This window comes from Ailuropoda melanoleuca, chromosome 15 (assembly GCF_002007445.2).
Source record: "Ailuropoda melanoleuca isolate Jingjing chromosome 15, ASM200744v2, whole genome shotgun sequence".
Lineage (NCBI taxonomy): Eukaryota > Metazoa > Chordata > Mammalia > Carnivora > Ursidae > Ailuropoda > Ailuropoda melanoleuca.
Genome location: NC_048232.1, coordinates 33,679,048 through 33,692,256, shown reverse-complemented (window position 1 = coordinate 33,692,256; position 13,209 = coordinate 33,679,048). Strand labels below are relative to the sequence as shown.

General features: G+C 48.9%; 1 protein-coding gene across 1 annotated transcript in view; it reads left to right on the top strand.

The window, feature by feature from the left end:
• The window catches only part of TIMELESS (timeless circadian regulator), a 28,136-nt gene extending 19,078 nt beyond the window's left edge, over positions 1-9,058 (top strand). Inside the window, 17 exon segments of the mRNA XM_034643661.1 lie at positions 1,702-1,705; positions 2,299-2,433; positions 2,532-2,683; positions 3,378-3,475; positions 3,567-3,684; positions 3,794-3,995; positions 4,284-4,429; positions 5,021-5,106; positions 5,189-5,303; positions 5,392-5,474; positions 5,703-5,845; positions 6,050-6,227; positions 6,310-6,378; positions 6,501-6,619; positions 7,538-7,757; positions 7,864-7,968; positions 8,108-9,058. Coding sequence (XP_034499552.1) covers positions 1,702-1,705; positions 2,299-2,433; positions 2,532-2,683; positions 3,378-3,475; positions 3,567-3,684; positions 3,794-3,995; positions 4,284-4,429; positions 5,021-5,106; positions 5,189-5,303; positions 5,392-5,474; positions 5,703-5,845; positions 6,050-6,227; positions 6,310-6,378; positions 6,501-6,619; positions 7,538-7,757; positions 7,864-7,968; positions 8,108-8,181 — 2,047 coding nt within the window. The 3' untranslated portion in view covers positions 8,182-9,058.
• The last annotated feature ends 4,151 nt before the right edge of the window (positions 9,059-13,209 follow it).

Sequence of the window (13,209 nt, the reverse complement as noted above, 5' to 3'; positions counted from 1 at the left end):
TTTAAAAAAAAAAAAAAAGAAGAATCTCTTGGAGAGATTAAGGGGTACTTAAAAAAAAAAAAAAAAGGAAACATTTACGAAACACCTATTATGTGCAAAGCATATAAACTCTGGGGATTCATAATTTCAGAGTTTAGTAATTATGCTGTGATCCTTCCTTGTTATACTTCAGAAGCATTGTAGTGAGATGGAAGGAGCCCTAAGTTAAAAGCCAGGAGGTCTAGGGGCACCTGGGTGTCTCAGTCAGTTTGGCGCCTCCCTTCAGCTCAGGTCATGATCCCAGGGTCTTGGGATCAAGCCCTGTGTCAGGCTCCCTGCTCAGCAGGGAATCCTGCTTTTCCCTCTCCCCCTGTTCTGCTCTCTCCCTCTCTCTCTGTCAAATAAATAAATAAAATCTTTAAAAAAAAAAAAAGGCCAGGAGGTCAAGAATCTCATCCTATATTCGTAACTGTTAGAATAACTCAAGCGGCTCATGTCAGACCCCAGATCCCTAAAGATAGGATTGTAATATAAGCCTGAAATGAAATAAAAAATAAAGTCTTGGACAAGGGGCACCTGCCTGGTTTAGTCAGTGGAGCATGTGACTTTTTTTTTTCCTTAAGATTTTCTATTTATATATTTGACAGAGAGCGAGAGAGAGCATGCACGTGTGCAAAGGAGCACAAGCAGGGGGGCAGCAGGGAGAAAGAGGGAGAAGCAGGCTCCCCGCTGAGCAAGGAGCCCGATGTGGGGTTCTATCCCAGAACCCTGAGATCATGACCTGAGTGGAAGGCAGCCGCTTAACCGACTGAGCCACCCAGGCATCCCTATATTTTTTTTTTTTAAGATCTTATTTATTTATTTGACAGAGAGAGCCAGCATAAGCAGGGGAAGCCGCAGGCAGAGGGAGAGGGAGAAACAGGGTCCCCGCTGAGCAGAGAGCCCATGTGGGTCTCGATCCCAGGACCCTAGGATCATGACCTGAGCCGAAGGCAGTCGCTTAATATATACGTATACATAGACATAAACATAAACGTATACATATACACGTGGGAATACTTTTCAGCCATAAAAAAGCATGAAGTCGCCATTTGCAACAACATGAATGGGGCTAGAGAGTATAATCCTAAGTGAAATAAGTCAGCAGAGAAAGACAGATACCATATGATCTCACTCATACGTGGAATTTAAGAAATAAATGTGCAAATGGAGATAAAAGAGAGAGACAAACTAAGAATCAGACTCTTAACCATAGAGAACAAACTGATGGTCACCAGGGAGGAGGTGGGTGGGGGGATGGGGGAAATAAAGAATGGGGATTAAAGAGTATACTTCTCATGAGGAAAAAAAAATAAAGTGATAAAGTCTAAGACAAAAAGAAAATCTCAGTTTGTATCCTGCAGACACAGGCACTCTGCTTTGTAAAAATCTTCCTGTAATTCTGTTTGCTATGGCTTAAAATTTGGCCAGAACTGGACTTAAAAGGGCCAGTAGTAGCAGTGAGACCTTGCGAAAAGATATTTTTACGTTCAGGGCTCTATTGTGTCATCAGAAATACGAGGTGCTGTTGTTTATTGAGTGTTTACCTTGTCCGACTGTGCTAGGGTTTTCGTGTCATCCCCGAGTGGCCTAGGACACGTGCACAGTGGTGAAGCAACTCGAGGTCTCGCTAGTGGCTCATGTCAATACTCAAATCCAGATCTGCTGGGCTCTAACCTCCAGTGTGGTAGGAGTTTCCCGGATAGAGTGTGTACCTCAAGGGCCCACTAGTCCATCCTGTTTGCCTGTGCCCCCAACTGGTTCACAGGCCTGATTTGGGGGAGCCGGGGTGCGGTGCTGACTCTCCTTTTCCTGCTTTTCAGGAGAAAAAAATACAGGTTATGTTTACATAGTGCTTTGCACTTTATAAAGCCTTTTCATATAGAATTTCGTATCCTCATAGCAAATCTGTTCATTCTGTAAACTTTTGCTTAAGATATCACTGCTTTTGGGAAATCTCAGACCCCAAGAAATAAGTCAAGCACTATTCCTGTGTTTTGCCGTGGTGTTTTATGCCCAGCCATATTCTAGGTCTTATCCATACTGGAATATACTTTACCTGTCTACTCACCAGTCTCCTCCACTGGACTGTGTGCTTCTAGAAGAAATACACCGCTCACCCTCGCTTCCCTATTACTTATGAAGAGCACACAGTGGTCACTCCGTGACTATCAGATTAATTAATTCAGACCTCTACTGAATGAATAAATAGAGAAGACACTGATGGGAAAACGTCCTCTTAGCTTTCCAGCCATCCTAACAACAGTTCTTTCTCCATAGAACAAACGAAAGAAGAGAAAGAAGAAAAAGAAGGTCCTAGATTGGCCTGTAGCTCCTGGTAATGTCCCCTCTAGTGCAGGGGAGCTGGAGGCTGTGTGGCCATCCCTGGCTGAGCAGCTCCAGTGCTGTGCCCAGGTAGGTAGTTGCAGAAACCCTACCTTCCCCGAGGGTAGTATGCTGGTAGGCTGTCTGGGTTTCCCTCCTCTGTTCCCATAGCCTTAATCCCGTTCTAGGATCCGGAGCTCAGTTTGGACTCCGTGGTTCCCTTTGACGCGGCCTCAGAGGTGCCAGTGGAAGAGCAGCGGGCAGAAGCCATGGTGCAGATCCAAGACTGTCTCCTGGCTGGCCAGGCCCCGCAGGCCCTGACCCTCCTTAGGTCTGCCCGGTAAGAGCTCTGCCCACCCATCCTCCTGGATCCAGCTCCTGGGCTTTTGGGGGTAGAGGGAGGCTTTCGCTGTGGTCCAAGGTTCTTTGTCTTCCAAAGAGAGGAGTCCCTTGAGAAGCACAGGGGCTCTGTACTGAGCACCAAGTCCTGGGGAGTTTCGATTGGCTTATTGGGGGTTTTGTTGTTTTGTTTTTATTTTATTTTTGAGAAATATCAGAAAGCACTGTCAACTGGGGGAAAATACAGATAATTCTACTGGCTGAAGGTAATCATCTTTAACATTTCAATGAGTCGTCTTTCTTTTTCCCTCCGTGTTATGTATAGACACATACAGCTGCTTGTACAAAACTGAAGTCTTGTGCATCGTGTTTTATGGTATTTTTTTACTTCTCAGTATATCACGAGCATCGTTTCTCGTGAGATATATTGCCATAATTGTTAATGGCAATGTGAAATGTACATTTGTTCAACCAAGTGTGAGACATTTAGATTGTTTGCGTTTTGTTCTTACGGTATTCGTTGCAGTGTGGCTGATGAGGGAAGATTTCCCTAGAGTCTTTGTTTCATCTTTGAGGTAACAGTTGGCATTCTCTTCCTGGCTGACAGATGAGAGATGAGTGTAAATTCATCCACCCACCCCAAATTATAACTCCGATCCCCCCTGGTTAAGGTCTTCTTTCTGTCTGTGCTTCAGGGAGGTGTGGCCAGAAGGAGATGTGTTTGGCTCTCAAGACATTTCCGCAGAGGAAGAGCTCCAGCTGCTGAAACAAATCCTCTGTGCCCCGCTTCCCCGTGAGTCTGCGGTCCCTTCGCGTCCCCCTCCTTCCAGCTCTTCTCTAGAACCGGCGTCGCAGGGACCCAGTAATCCTCACGTTTTCTGTAGGGCAGCAGGGGCCAGAGGACCGAGGGCCAGAGGAGGAGGAGGAGGAGGAAGAGGAGGAGGAGGTGCAAGCGGTCCGGGTGTCCGAGAAGGAATTTAATTTTCTGGACTACCTGAAACGGTGAGGCCGAGCAGACGGAGTTGGGCCCAGGGTGGAGCCTGGAGCGCTGGGAGGGTGAGCGGCGGCTTTCTTCTGCGGACAGCCTCTCTCCCTCCCCGTCTCGGTGCAGTTTCGCAAGCTCCACTGTGGTGCGAGCCTACGTGCTGCTGCTGCGGGGCTACCGACAGAACGGCGCCCACACAAACCACTGCATTGTCAAGATGCTGCACCGCTTGGCCCATGACCTCAAAATGGACGCCCTGCTCTTCCAGCTCTCCCTCTTCTGCCTCTTCAACCGTCTGCTTAGTGACCCGGCCGCGGGGGCCTACACAGTGAGGACGCACCAAGCAACGGGGATCGGGAGGCTTAGGGGAGTGCTAGGGTCACAAAGGACAGTCTACAGGCGATAAAGGGTGCCAAGTGGTGCCAAGGGCCGAGAGATGGCAGAACGGGGAGGAAGCAGGCAGGTAGGCTGAGGGAGCTGGAGGCGGCTGGGTGAGAGTCCGAGTGAGGAGGGGCAGCTGGGAACAGGTAGAGAGAAAGCACCTAGAGGGCCTGGTTTATGCGTACATTTAGGCCAGAGGTCTCACACCAGGACTCACAGACTCCCTCTCCCACAGGAGCTGGTGACTTTTGCCAAGTACATCCTGGGCAAGTTCTTCGCGTTGGCTGCAGTCAACCAGAAAGCCTTTGTGGAGCTGCTGTTCTGGAAGAACACAGCTGTGGTTCGAGAGATGGCCGAGGGCTATGGCTCTCTGGACGGCGGGTGAGCTTGAAGATGGGGAAGGATGGGCAGGAGTGGGTGACGCGGTCACACAGTGTCAAAGCTGGCAGAGCTTGCGGATCAGCTGGTCTTCCCCTTTAATAGGTGAGAAAACAAGCCCCCAAGGTCCCTGAGATCACCCAAGAGAGGAAGTGGGACTGGATCCTAAGTCTCCTGTCTACCCTGGCTTCCTTCCTTCATCCGCCTTTGTAGGGGGCGGTCAGTTGGCAGTAGGGTAGCCCCTTGGAGAGAGTCCGTATGTGCCCTTTCCCAAAATGTGCTGGGAAACTGAGGATGCATGGAAATGTTCGCCCTCTTTCCTTGTAGCTCATAACCTGCTTTTCCCATGACCTGCTCAGCCCCTGCAGCATCAGCTTCAATAGGGCCCAACCCGGAAAGTCTCTTCGTTTGACTTTTGGGTTCGTAAATGGTAGGAGAATAAGGGAAAGGAAGCACACCGTAGGCCTCTGCTAGCTGGCTCCTCTGAGTTACCCACATTGCCCTTCTTCCTTTTAGAGCTGACCAGAAAGGGCCTTTGGTCTCCTCTTTTGGAGCCAACATCCTACATACTCCATTTCTCCTTTCCCCATTTAGATCTTCCAGTCGCAAACCCCCTATATGGACCCCAGAGGAGGAGGCCCAGCTTCAGGAATTGTACCTTGCCCATAAGGATGTGGAAGGTATGAGTCCTTGAGATCTGAAGATTTCTGACGTGGGCAACCTGAGCTCCAGGACCCTCCTTACTGCCTCACTCCCCCTCAGGTCAGGATGTGGTGGACGTCATCTTGGCCCACCTGAAAACCCCTCGAACACGCAAGCAGGTCATCCACCAGCTGGTACGGCTGGGACTGGCTGACAGTGTCAAGGAGTTCCAAAGGTAGAGGCACATGCTCTGGAGGGCATTGAGATGGGGAGTCCTCCGTTTCGTCCCTGGGCCCCTCTTCCACTGACACCTCCTCACGCAGGAAAGGAACCCATATTGTGCTGTGGACGGAAGACCAGGAGCTAGAGCTGCAGCGGCTTTTTGAGGAGTTCCAGGACTCCGACGGTAAACGACGGCAGGGCTTCCGAGCCTCTGAGATGAGAGCCGAGCTGTCCGTGTCTTGCCCCTGCCTCCTGTTCCCAAGGAAGCCTTATTCCATCCCTTTTTTCCCTTTACTATATTTGTGGTGTCATTTGTGAGTGAACTGAATTAGCACCTTTCCAAAGGCCTCTGGTCTCCTTCAATACTCCCTTCCCCCTCTTGCTCTAGTATTTACACTTCTGCTCTCCGTAGATGTGCTGGGTCATATCATGAAGAATATCACAGCCAGGCGCTCACGGGCCCGCATAGTGGACAAGCTGCTGGCTCTGGGACTGGTGGCTGAGCGGCGGGAGCTCTATAAGAAACGCCGCAAGAAGTTAGCACCCTCAAGCTCGGTAACAGTCTTTTCCTGGCTCTTCAGGCTGCCCCCCCACCCCCAGAGTGCTGCTCACAGGTAGCTCACCCAGATGGTTCCTGCCTTAGGCTCTTCTGGCTAGTCCCCCCCCACCCCGGTTTCCAGGGGTGGTCAGGAACCAGAAAATTCCGCTCCGTTCCTCATCTTGTCCCCTTTTTTCATTTCGCACCCCACTGAATTTTAGCCTAAGGGAGAGGAGTCCCGAAAAGATTTTTGCCAGGAAGATCTGGAAGAAGAAGAAAACCTGCCAGAGGAAGAGAGTGATGAGGACGAAGAGAAAGAGGAGGACTCGGAAGCAGATAAAGCCGAGCGTAGCCCAGTCCTTTCAGCGGAGACCCTTGGGCAAAGCCTGTCTCAGGAAGGTGAGGCCTCGGGCTGGGAGAGATGTCTCAGGTGGAGGGATTGGCAGTCTGAGCCAATGATAAGTTTCTCTCCTTCCTGTAGGCTTCTCTGCTCCCCTTCTGTGGCTCCAGAGCTGCCTGATGCGAGTAGCGGACGATCGAGAAGAGGATGGTGAGGGGATAAATGACGGTTTTCGGGACTGGGGTACCGGAGGCTGCCGGAGACCTGGGCGCGGGATGGACAACCCATTCTGGCTTCCGATCTTCACCACATGACCACTGACCCTGTCCTAGGCTGCTCCCAGCCAGTGCCTTTGGTGCCGCTGACGGAAGAAAATGAGGAAGCGATGGAAAATGAGCAGTTCCAACAGCTATTGCGCAAGCTAGGGGTTCGGCCTCCTGCCTCTGGGCAGGTAAATACACCAGTTCCACTTTCACTATGGCGGCGTGTTGTACAATACATCTCTTCCTCCTCCTTGCAGTTGCCATCTCTGACCTCCTTTCTGGTTAGCTCTGACCGAGTCTCCGGCAGCAGCCGTCCTTTTCATCTTTTCTGATCTCCTCGTCCCTAGTTTCACTTTCTGTGCTGCCCCCCAAGTTATCTTTCTAAAGTAGAGTTTTGATTTTATCACTCCCCTGTCGAGAGCACCGGCCGGTTCCCCACTGTTGGTGGGACAGAGTCCACAGCGTCTGAGTGGCATGCCTGGCCTTGGCCAGCTGTTGCAGCCTCACGGCCATGCCACCCACACACTTCCGTTTCACCATCATCATCCTGGACTACTTTCCATACTTGCCAACAGCTGATCGTGCCAGTCCCTCCACTGGATGGCTCCAGCCACACATACAAGGTGACACTCACCTATCACCCATCTTCCTGATGAACCTCCACTCAGCCTTCAAGAGTCAATTCAGTTGTCCCCTCCCCGGAGAAGCAGTCCCTATCACTCCTTCAACCCCTGAAGGGAAAGTAGTAACTTTGGTAGCTGGGGTTTGCTTATTCCTTTGATGTAACCCCAATCCTGTGATGGTACAGTGTGTTCTTTCTTCCACTAGACTGTGGGTTTCTTGAAACCAGGGATCATATCTGATTCACCTTTAGATCCCCAGTATCCATTCACTGATTTATTTAATTAACAACTGATTTTACTGATGTATCAGGCACTGTGCTGGACATTGTACATATGTTGGATAAATAAGCAACAAGTAGAATTTACAGGCGTGGATCTTCACCAATGTCAGATCATATTCATTCAGTGAATAATATCAAGACCTGGTGAACTAGAGCCGCTCCTTTCTTATTACTCCCATTTTCAACTTCTTTGCTCCTGTAGGAAACCTTCTGGAGAATTCCAGCCAAGCTGAGTCCTACCCAGCTCCGGAGGGTGGCAGCTTCCTTGAGTCAGCCAGAGGAAGAACTTCAGCCAGGACCAGAACCCAAAGTCCCCGGAGAGCAGGGCCCTGAAGAGGAGCACAAAAAGGAGCACCGCTCACAGGCCCGGAGGGCCCTCGTGTTAGCGCAAAAAGAGAAAGCTGGCCTGGTGTCCCCAGAGGGTAAGACCACTCACCTATTGGGTATTTACTGTGGGCCAGCCATGTTGTTGGAGAGGGCTGATGAGGGCCTGGTTCCCTAATTCCATGCCTCTTATGGTCATTTCAGAGGAGGGGGCTGCTGGTGAGAAAGAACAGCTAAAAATGGCACCCAGGAAGCGACAACTGCTAGACAGCGATGAGGAACAGGAGGAAGACGAGGGCAGGAGCAAAGGTAAGGAGTCTGACTGGGATCTGCTTTTTCTTCTGACCTCTAGCACTCTTCTCCTCAGTCCTGAAGATCAGTGCTACTCCCCTCCTTCCCCCTTAACATATTTAGATACTCTCTCTTCTCACCCCTGTCCTTCCCATAGCCCCAGAGTCCAGAGCTCCAGAAATCCAAAAGAAGAAACGGTTCCAGATTGAGGATGAAGATGAGAGCGACTAAAGAGCCAGAAGTTTCGGGGAAGGGGTAGACCGTTTTTAGGTGGGGAATTTAAGTCAGAGTTCAGTGGGTCACACAGGACCCAGAAACTCCTCTTACCAGACAGAAGCAGTAGAGGCCTGGGGTTCAGGAAGTTCAGGCAACGGCATTGGACTCCTCTGCAATCACTCCTTGCTTCTCCCAGTTTTAGCAGTATGCCTCAGTAGCTCTCCGGGGATTTACCCCTCTTCTTCTAGGATCCATTTCTTTGGGTTAGTTGCGCCCCTTACCAAATGGGAGAAGTGAGCGACATATAGAAGGCACCTTGGACCCCTTTTGGCTTTCTGCTAGAGATGGGTCACAGCACTGGATGGGGAGCTTTGTGGCTTGATGGGTGGGGGTGTTGCACCGTTTTTAAAAGGCACCAGATAACTCCCATCCTCGTTTCTTTCCCGTGATCACCTGCTAGACACCAGACTGAACCTAATTCCTGCAGTTGAGGTAGGGTTAGGACGCAGTACTCTCTAGATAATGAATGTGTTTGGTGTTAAATTCAACGTGTTTAATTAAATTAAAAGTTGCCAGTGTGGATCTGACATGCCAATCTGTCTAACTACCCCAGCCTTCCACCTGCTATATTCTTAGAAGAAGAACTTTTAACTCTTCAGGTTCAAAGAAACCATCACCCGTCGCTTTTCTCCTGCCTTCCCCACAGAAGACACGAAAACATTCTCCCCTTCCAGACCCTTTGTCTAGGATCAATTTTGAAGGTGACGGGTGTATGCAGCAGGAAGAAGCAGGAGCCACAAAAGGAGCAGAAGCCAGTTCGCCAGCTTGGGGCGGAGTGGAGGGTAAAGTCTGGGCCAGAAAGAGATGGATAAAAATTACAAATGTCACGTCCTTCCCAACTCTTGGAACCCGTCGGCTTTCTGGCTCCCTGTGTTTCTGGCTTAGGTAGGGTGAAGGAGAGATTCAGGAAATAACCATTCAGATTAGGGAGAGGCCTAGGTAAAGGATGCGTCTCACTGTCTTGCTCTTCCGACTTGGGGTTTTTTTTTCCTCCCACAGCCTCTAAAGGTAGGGGTGAAGCTATCTCCAGGGTAATTGAAGTTTCCAAGGGCCGAGACACTTCCCAGCTCAGACCAGTCTTGGCATATCTTTATGCCATGCCTTTCCTCACTTCCCAACCCGAGACTGCTTCTTTTCAGCAGGGCTGTTCCTGCACCTCTGCTGTGTCCTGCTGTCCCCACTGTTTGTCTCTACAAGAAATGCCCTGAAAGGGGCCCTGACCTGTCCGCCTTCTTTGAAACTTCCAGCCCCAATTTCTTCTACCAGTTTCTCTTACCAGGTGTAGACCATTTACTGTGATTGGGTACAGAAGTATTGCTGTCCTTTTCCATTTATTTACCTGTAGTTTTGAAAATTTTTATTTATTTTTTTATTTATTTTTTATTTTATTTATATATTTTTTTGTAGCAGCAAAGCAAGGTTTATTGAGGTGATAGTACAAAGGTGATAGGTGATGGTACAAAGCTCCCGAAGAGGGAGGGGCCCAGAGAAGGTTGCCCTTGAAAATTTTTTTTAAAAGATATTTATTAGGGAGGAAGAGAGCGAGTGAGCATAAGTGGGGGAGGGGCAGAGGGAGACACAGACTCCGCACGGAGCAGGGAGCCCGACGTGGGGCTCAATCCCAGGACCCTGGGATCATGGCCTGAGCCAAAACCAAGAGTCAGATGCCCAGCCAACTGAGCCACCCAGGTGCCCGCATTGTGGCAATGTCTTAAAATAAGACAACAGTGAAGTTTGGTGCATTGATTGACCCTTCCTTTTGTGAGTGATCTCTCTGTGGCATGTGATGCCGCTCAGCAGCATTTTCCCCACAGCAGAGCTGCTTTCACAGTTGGAGTCAGTCCCTCAAACCCTGCTACTGCTTTACCAACGAGGTTGAATATAATCTAAATTCTTTGCTGTCGTTTCAATAGTCTTCACAGCGTCTTCGCCAGAAGTAGATTCCATCTCAAGAAACCACTTTCTTTGTTCATCTGTGAGAAGCAGCTACTCATCTGACAAGGTTTTATCGTGAGGTGGTAGCAATTGAATCCCATCCTCAGGCTCCACTTCTTATTCTCGTGCTCTCGCTCTTTCCCCCGCATCTGCAGTGACCGCCTCCACTGACGTCTTGAACCCCTCAAAGTCTTCCTTGAGAGTTGGAATCAACTTCTCCCAAACTCCTGTTCATGTTGACACTTTGGCCTCTTCCCATGAATCACGAATATTCTTTTTTTTTAATTTTTTTTTTAAGATTTTATTTATTTGACAAAGCGAGAGCACAAGTAGGGAGGGAGAAGTAGAGGGAGAGGGAGAAGCAGGCTCCCCACTGAGCAGCGAGGCCGACATGGGACTCGATCCCAGGACTCCGGGATCACGACCTGTGCAAAAGGCAGACACTTAACCAACTGAGCCACCCAGGCGCCCCATGAATGTTCTTGATGGCATCTAGCATGGTGATTCCATTCCAAAAGATTTTCAATTGACTTGGCTGAGATCCATCAGAGGAATCGCTATCTATGGGAGCCTTACAAAATATGTTACTCAAGTAATAAGACTTGAAAGCCAGAATTACTCCTTGATCCATGGGCTGCAGACTGTATGTTGTGTTAGCAGGCATGAAAACATCGTCAATCTCATTGGACATCTCCATCAGAGCTTTTGAAAGGAATCTTCTTCTCTGAGAAGTAGGTCTCAACAGTGGGCTTAAAACATTCAGTACACCATATTCCAAATAGATGTGCTGGGGGGCACCTGGATGGCTCAGTCAGTTAAGCATCTGCCTTCTGGCTCAGGTCGTGATCTCAGGGTCCTGGGATCAAGCCCCACATGGGGCTCCCTGCTCAGCAGGGAGCCTGCTTCTCCGTCTCCTCCCTGCTTGTGCTCTCTCTCGCTATCTCTCTCTCAAATAACTAAATGACCTGAGCCGAAGGCAGCCTCTTAACTGACTGAGCCACCCAGGCGCCCCTAGGTCTGGATAACTGGCAGCAGCTGCTCGTCAGCACTTGCCGCTTCACCTTGTACTTTGATGTTATGGAGACGGCTTCTTTCCTTAAACCTCCTGTGCCAACCTCTGCTAGCCTCCAGCTTTTCTTCTGCAGCTTCCTCACCTCTCAGCCTTCATCGAATTGAAGGGTTTTAGGGCCTTGCTTATAGTTAGTACAGGTCTGCTGGTGATGCATCCTTCCAGATTTTGAATGTGTTTTTTTAAGGTAAAATTCAGATAACAATTCAGCATTTCAAACATTTTGAGGTGTACAATTCATTGGCTTTTGTTATATGCAGTGTTTTGCGTTCATCACCGCTATCTAATTCTAGACCATTTTCATCACCCAAAAAAGAGACCACATGCTCATTATGTTTAATAATCTTTCACTTGCTTCCCAGGTTTTCGTTTTTGTTTTTTTCCCTCCATCCAGCTACTGATGTCTAAGGGAGAGCTCTTTATTTTAAATTTTTAAAAATTTTTTTTTAAAATTTATGTGACAGAGAGACAGCCAGCGAGAGAGGGAACACAGCAGGGGAGTGAGAGAGGAAGAAGCAGGCTCCCAGTGGAGAAGCCCGATGTGGGACTCGATCCCGGAATGCCGGGATCATGCCCTGAACTGAAGGCAGACGCTTAACGACTGCGCTACCCAGGCACCCCTAAGGGAGAGCTCTTGAGGCTGTGGTTAGGGCTCCAGGAAACTGATTCTCCCTTAAATTCTGCCACCCAGGTTCATAGGGCAAATAAAAGGTTGAACTGCAGCTGTTGCCAAAAGAGTTTAAGAGAGTGAGTCACATGATACATTGGTTCTACCCCCAGAGTACCCGCTCCTCATTTCTGACCTTGAGACCTACCGTAGCTGACCCACTAAGATTCCTCGTCCTAGTCTCCTCTTCCCCTTCATTCTTGTTTTATTCTCCCTGCAGAATGCCTTTTAGAATGTGGTTCCGATCATGTCATTGCCCTGCTCAAGAGCATTTGATGGTCTTCCGTTTCTTTCGGGACAGAGTCTGGATCCAGGATAGCACGCCTCATCTCGGCAAGTCTTTGCAGCTTCAGCTGCCGTCACCGTGCCCGCATTTCACACTGTTGCCCTCCCCAACTTCATTTTTTAAGATTTTTTTTTTTTTAAGTAATCTCCACATCCAACACGGGGCTCAAACTTATAACCCTGAAATTAAGAGTCTCATGCTCTACTGACTGAGCCAGTCATGCGCCCCAGCCCCTCAGACTATTTTGCTCACAGAGCAGGCCTTTTCCTGCACCAGACTGTTGATTATGACAGTCCCTCTGCTGGTGGGCTCTATCTAACTCCTATCTCATCCTTCTAGAATCAGCTCAAATGTGCTTGCTTTTGTGATGCAGTCTTTGTCACTCTTGGAACCTCAAACCACAAGCAATCACTTTTCTAGCTGGGATTTGTTTATTCCCCTGATAAAGTGCCAGCCTTACAGTGTTTCATCTGGTTGGTTCTTTTTGCCGTTAGACTGTGAGCTCCATGAAAGGATTATGTCTAATTCACCTTTAGGTCCCAAAGGTGCATTTATTACTATATCCAGTTAATACGTACCTGTATTCAGTGCCTCCTGTAGAGTCGCCATTCTGGGCATTGGGCGTTAACTAGAGTGCTTGCTAAAGACCAGCCATATGTAGGTGAAGAAAGCGATATTAGTAAGGGTCCCAGCGCTAGCAGATCTTCACCAGTGCAGTGGTAAGCACAAGGTAGCTGTTAATACTAACAATGTGCTGATCTGGAGGCTGGTTCTTTTCTCTTTGCTGCCATTTTCAACTTCTTTGATGCCAGGAAAACTTCCTGTGGAATCCAGGCAAGCTGAAGCCCAAGAAAGTTAGAAGGTTCTTTTTTTTTTTTTTTTTAAGATTTTATTTATTTTATTTTTTATTTTTTTAAGATTTTATTTATTTATTTGACAGAGAGAGAGACAGCCAGCGAGAGAGGGAACACAAGCAGGGGGAGTGGGAGAGGAAGAAGCAGGCTCCCAGCACAGGAGCCTGATGGG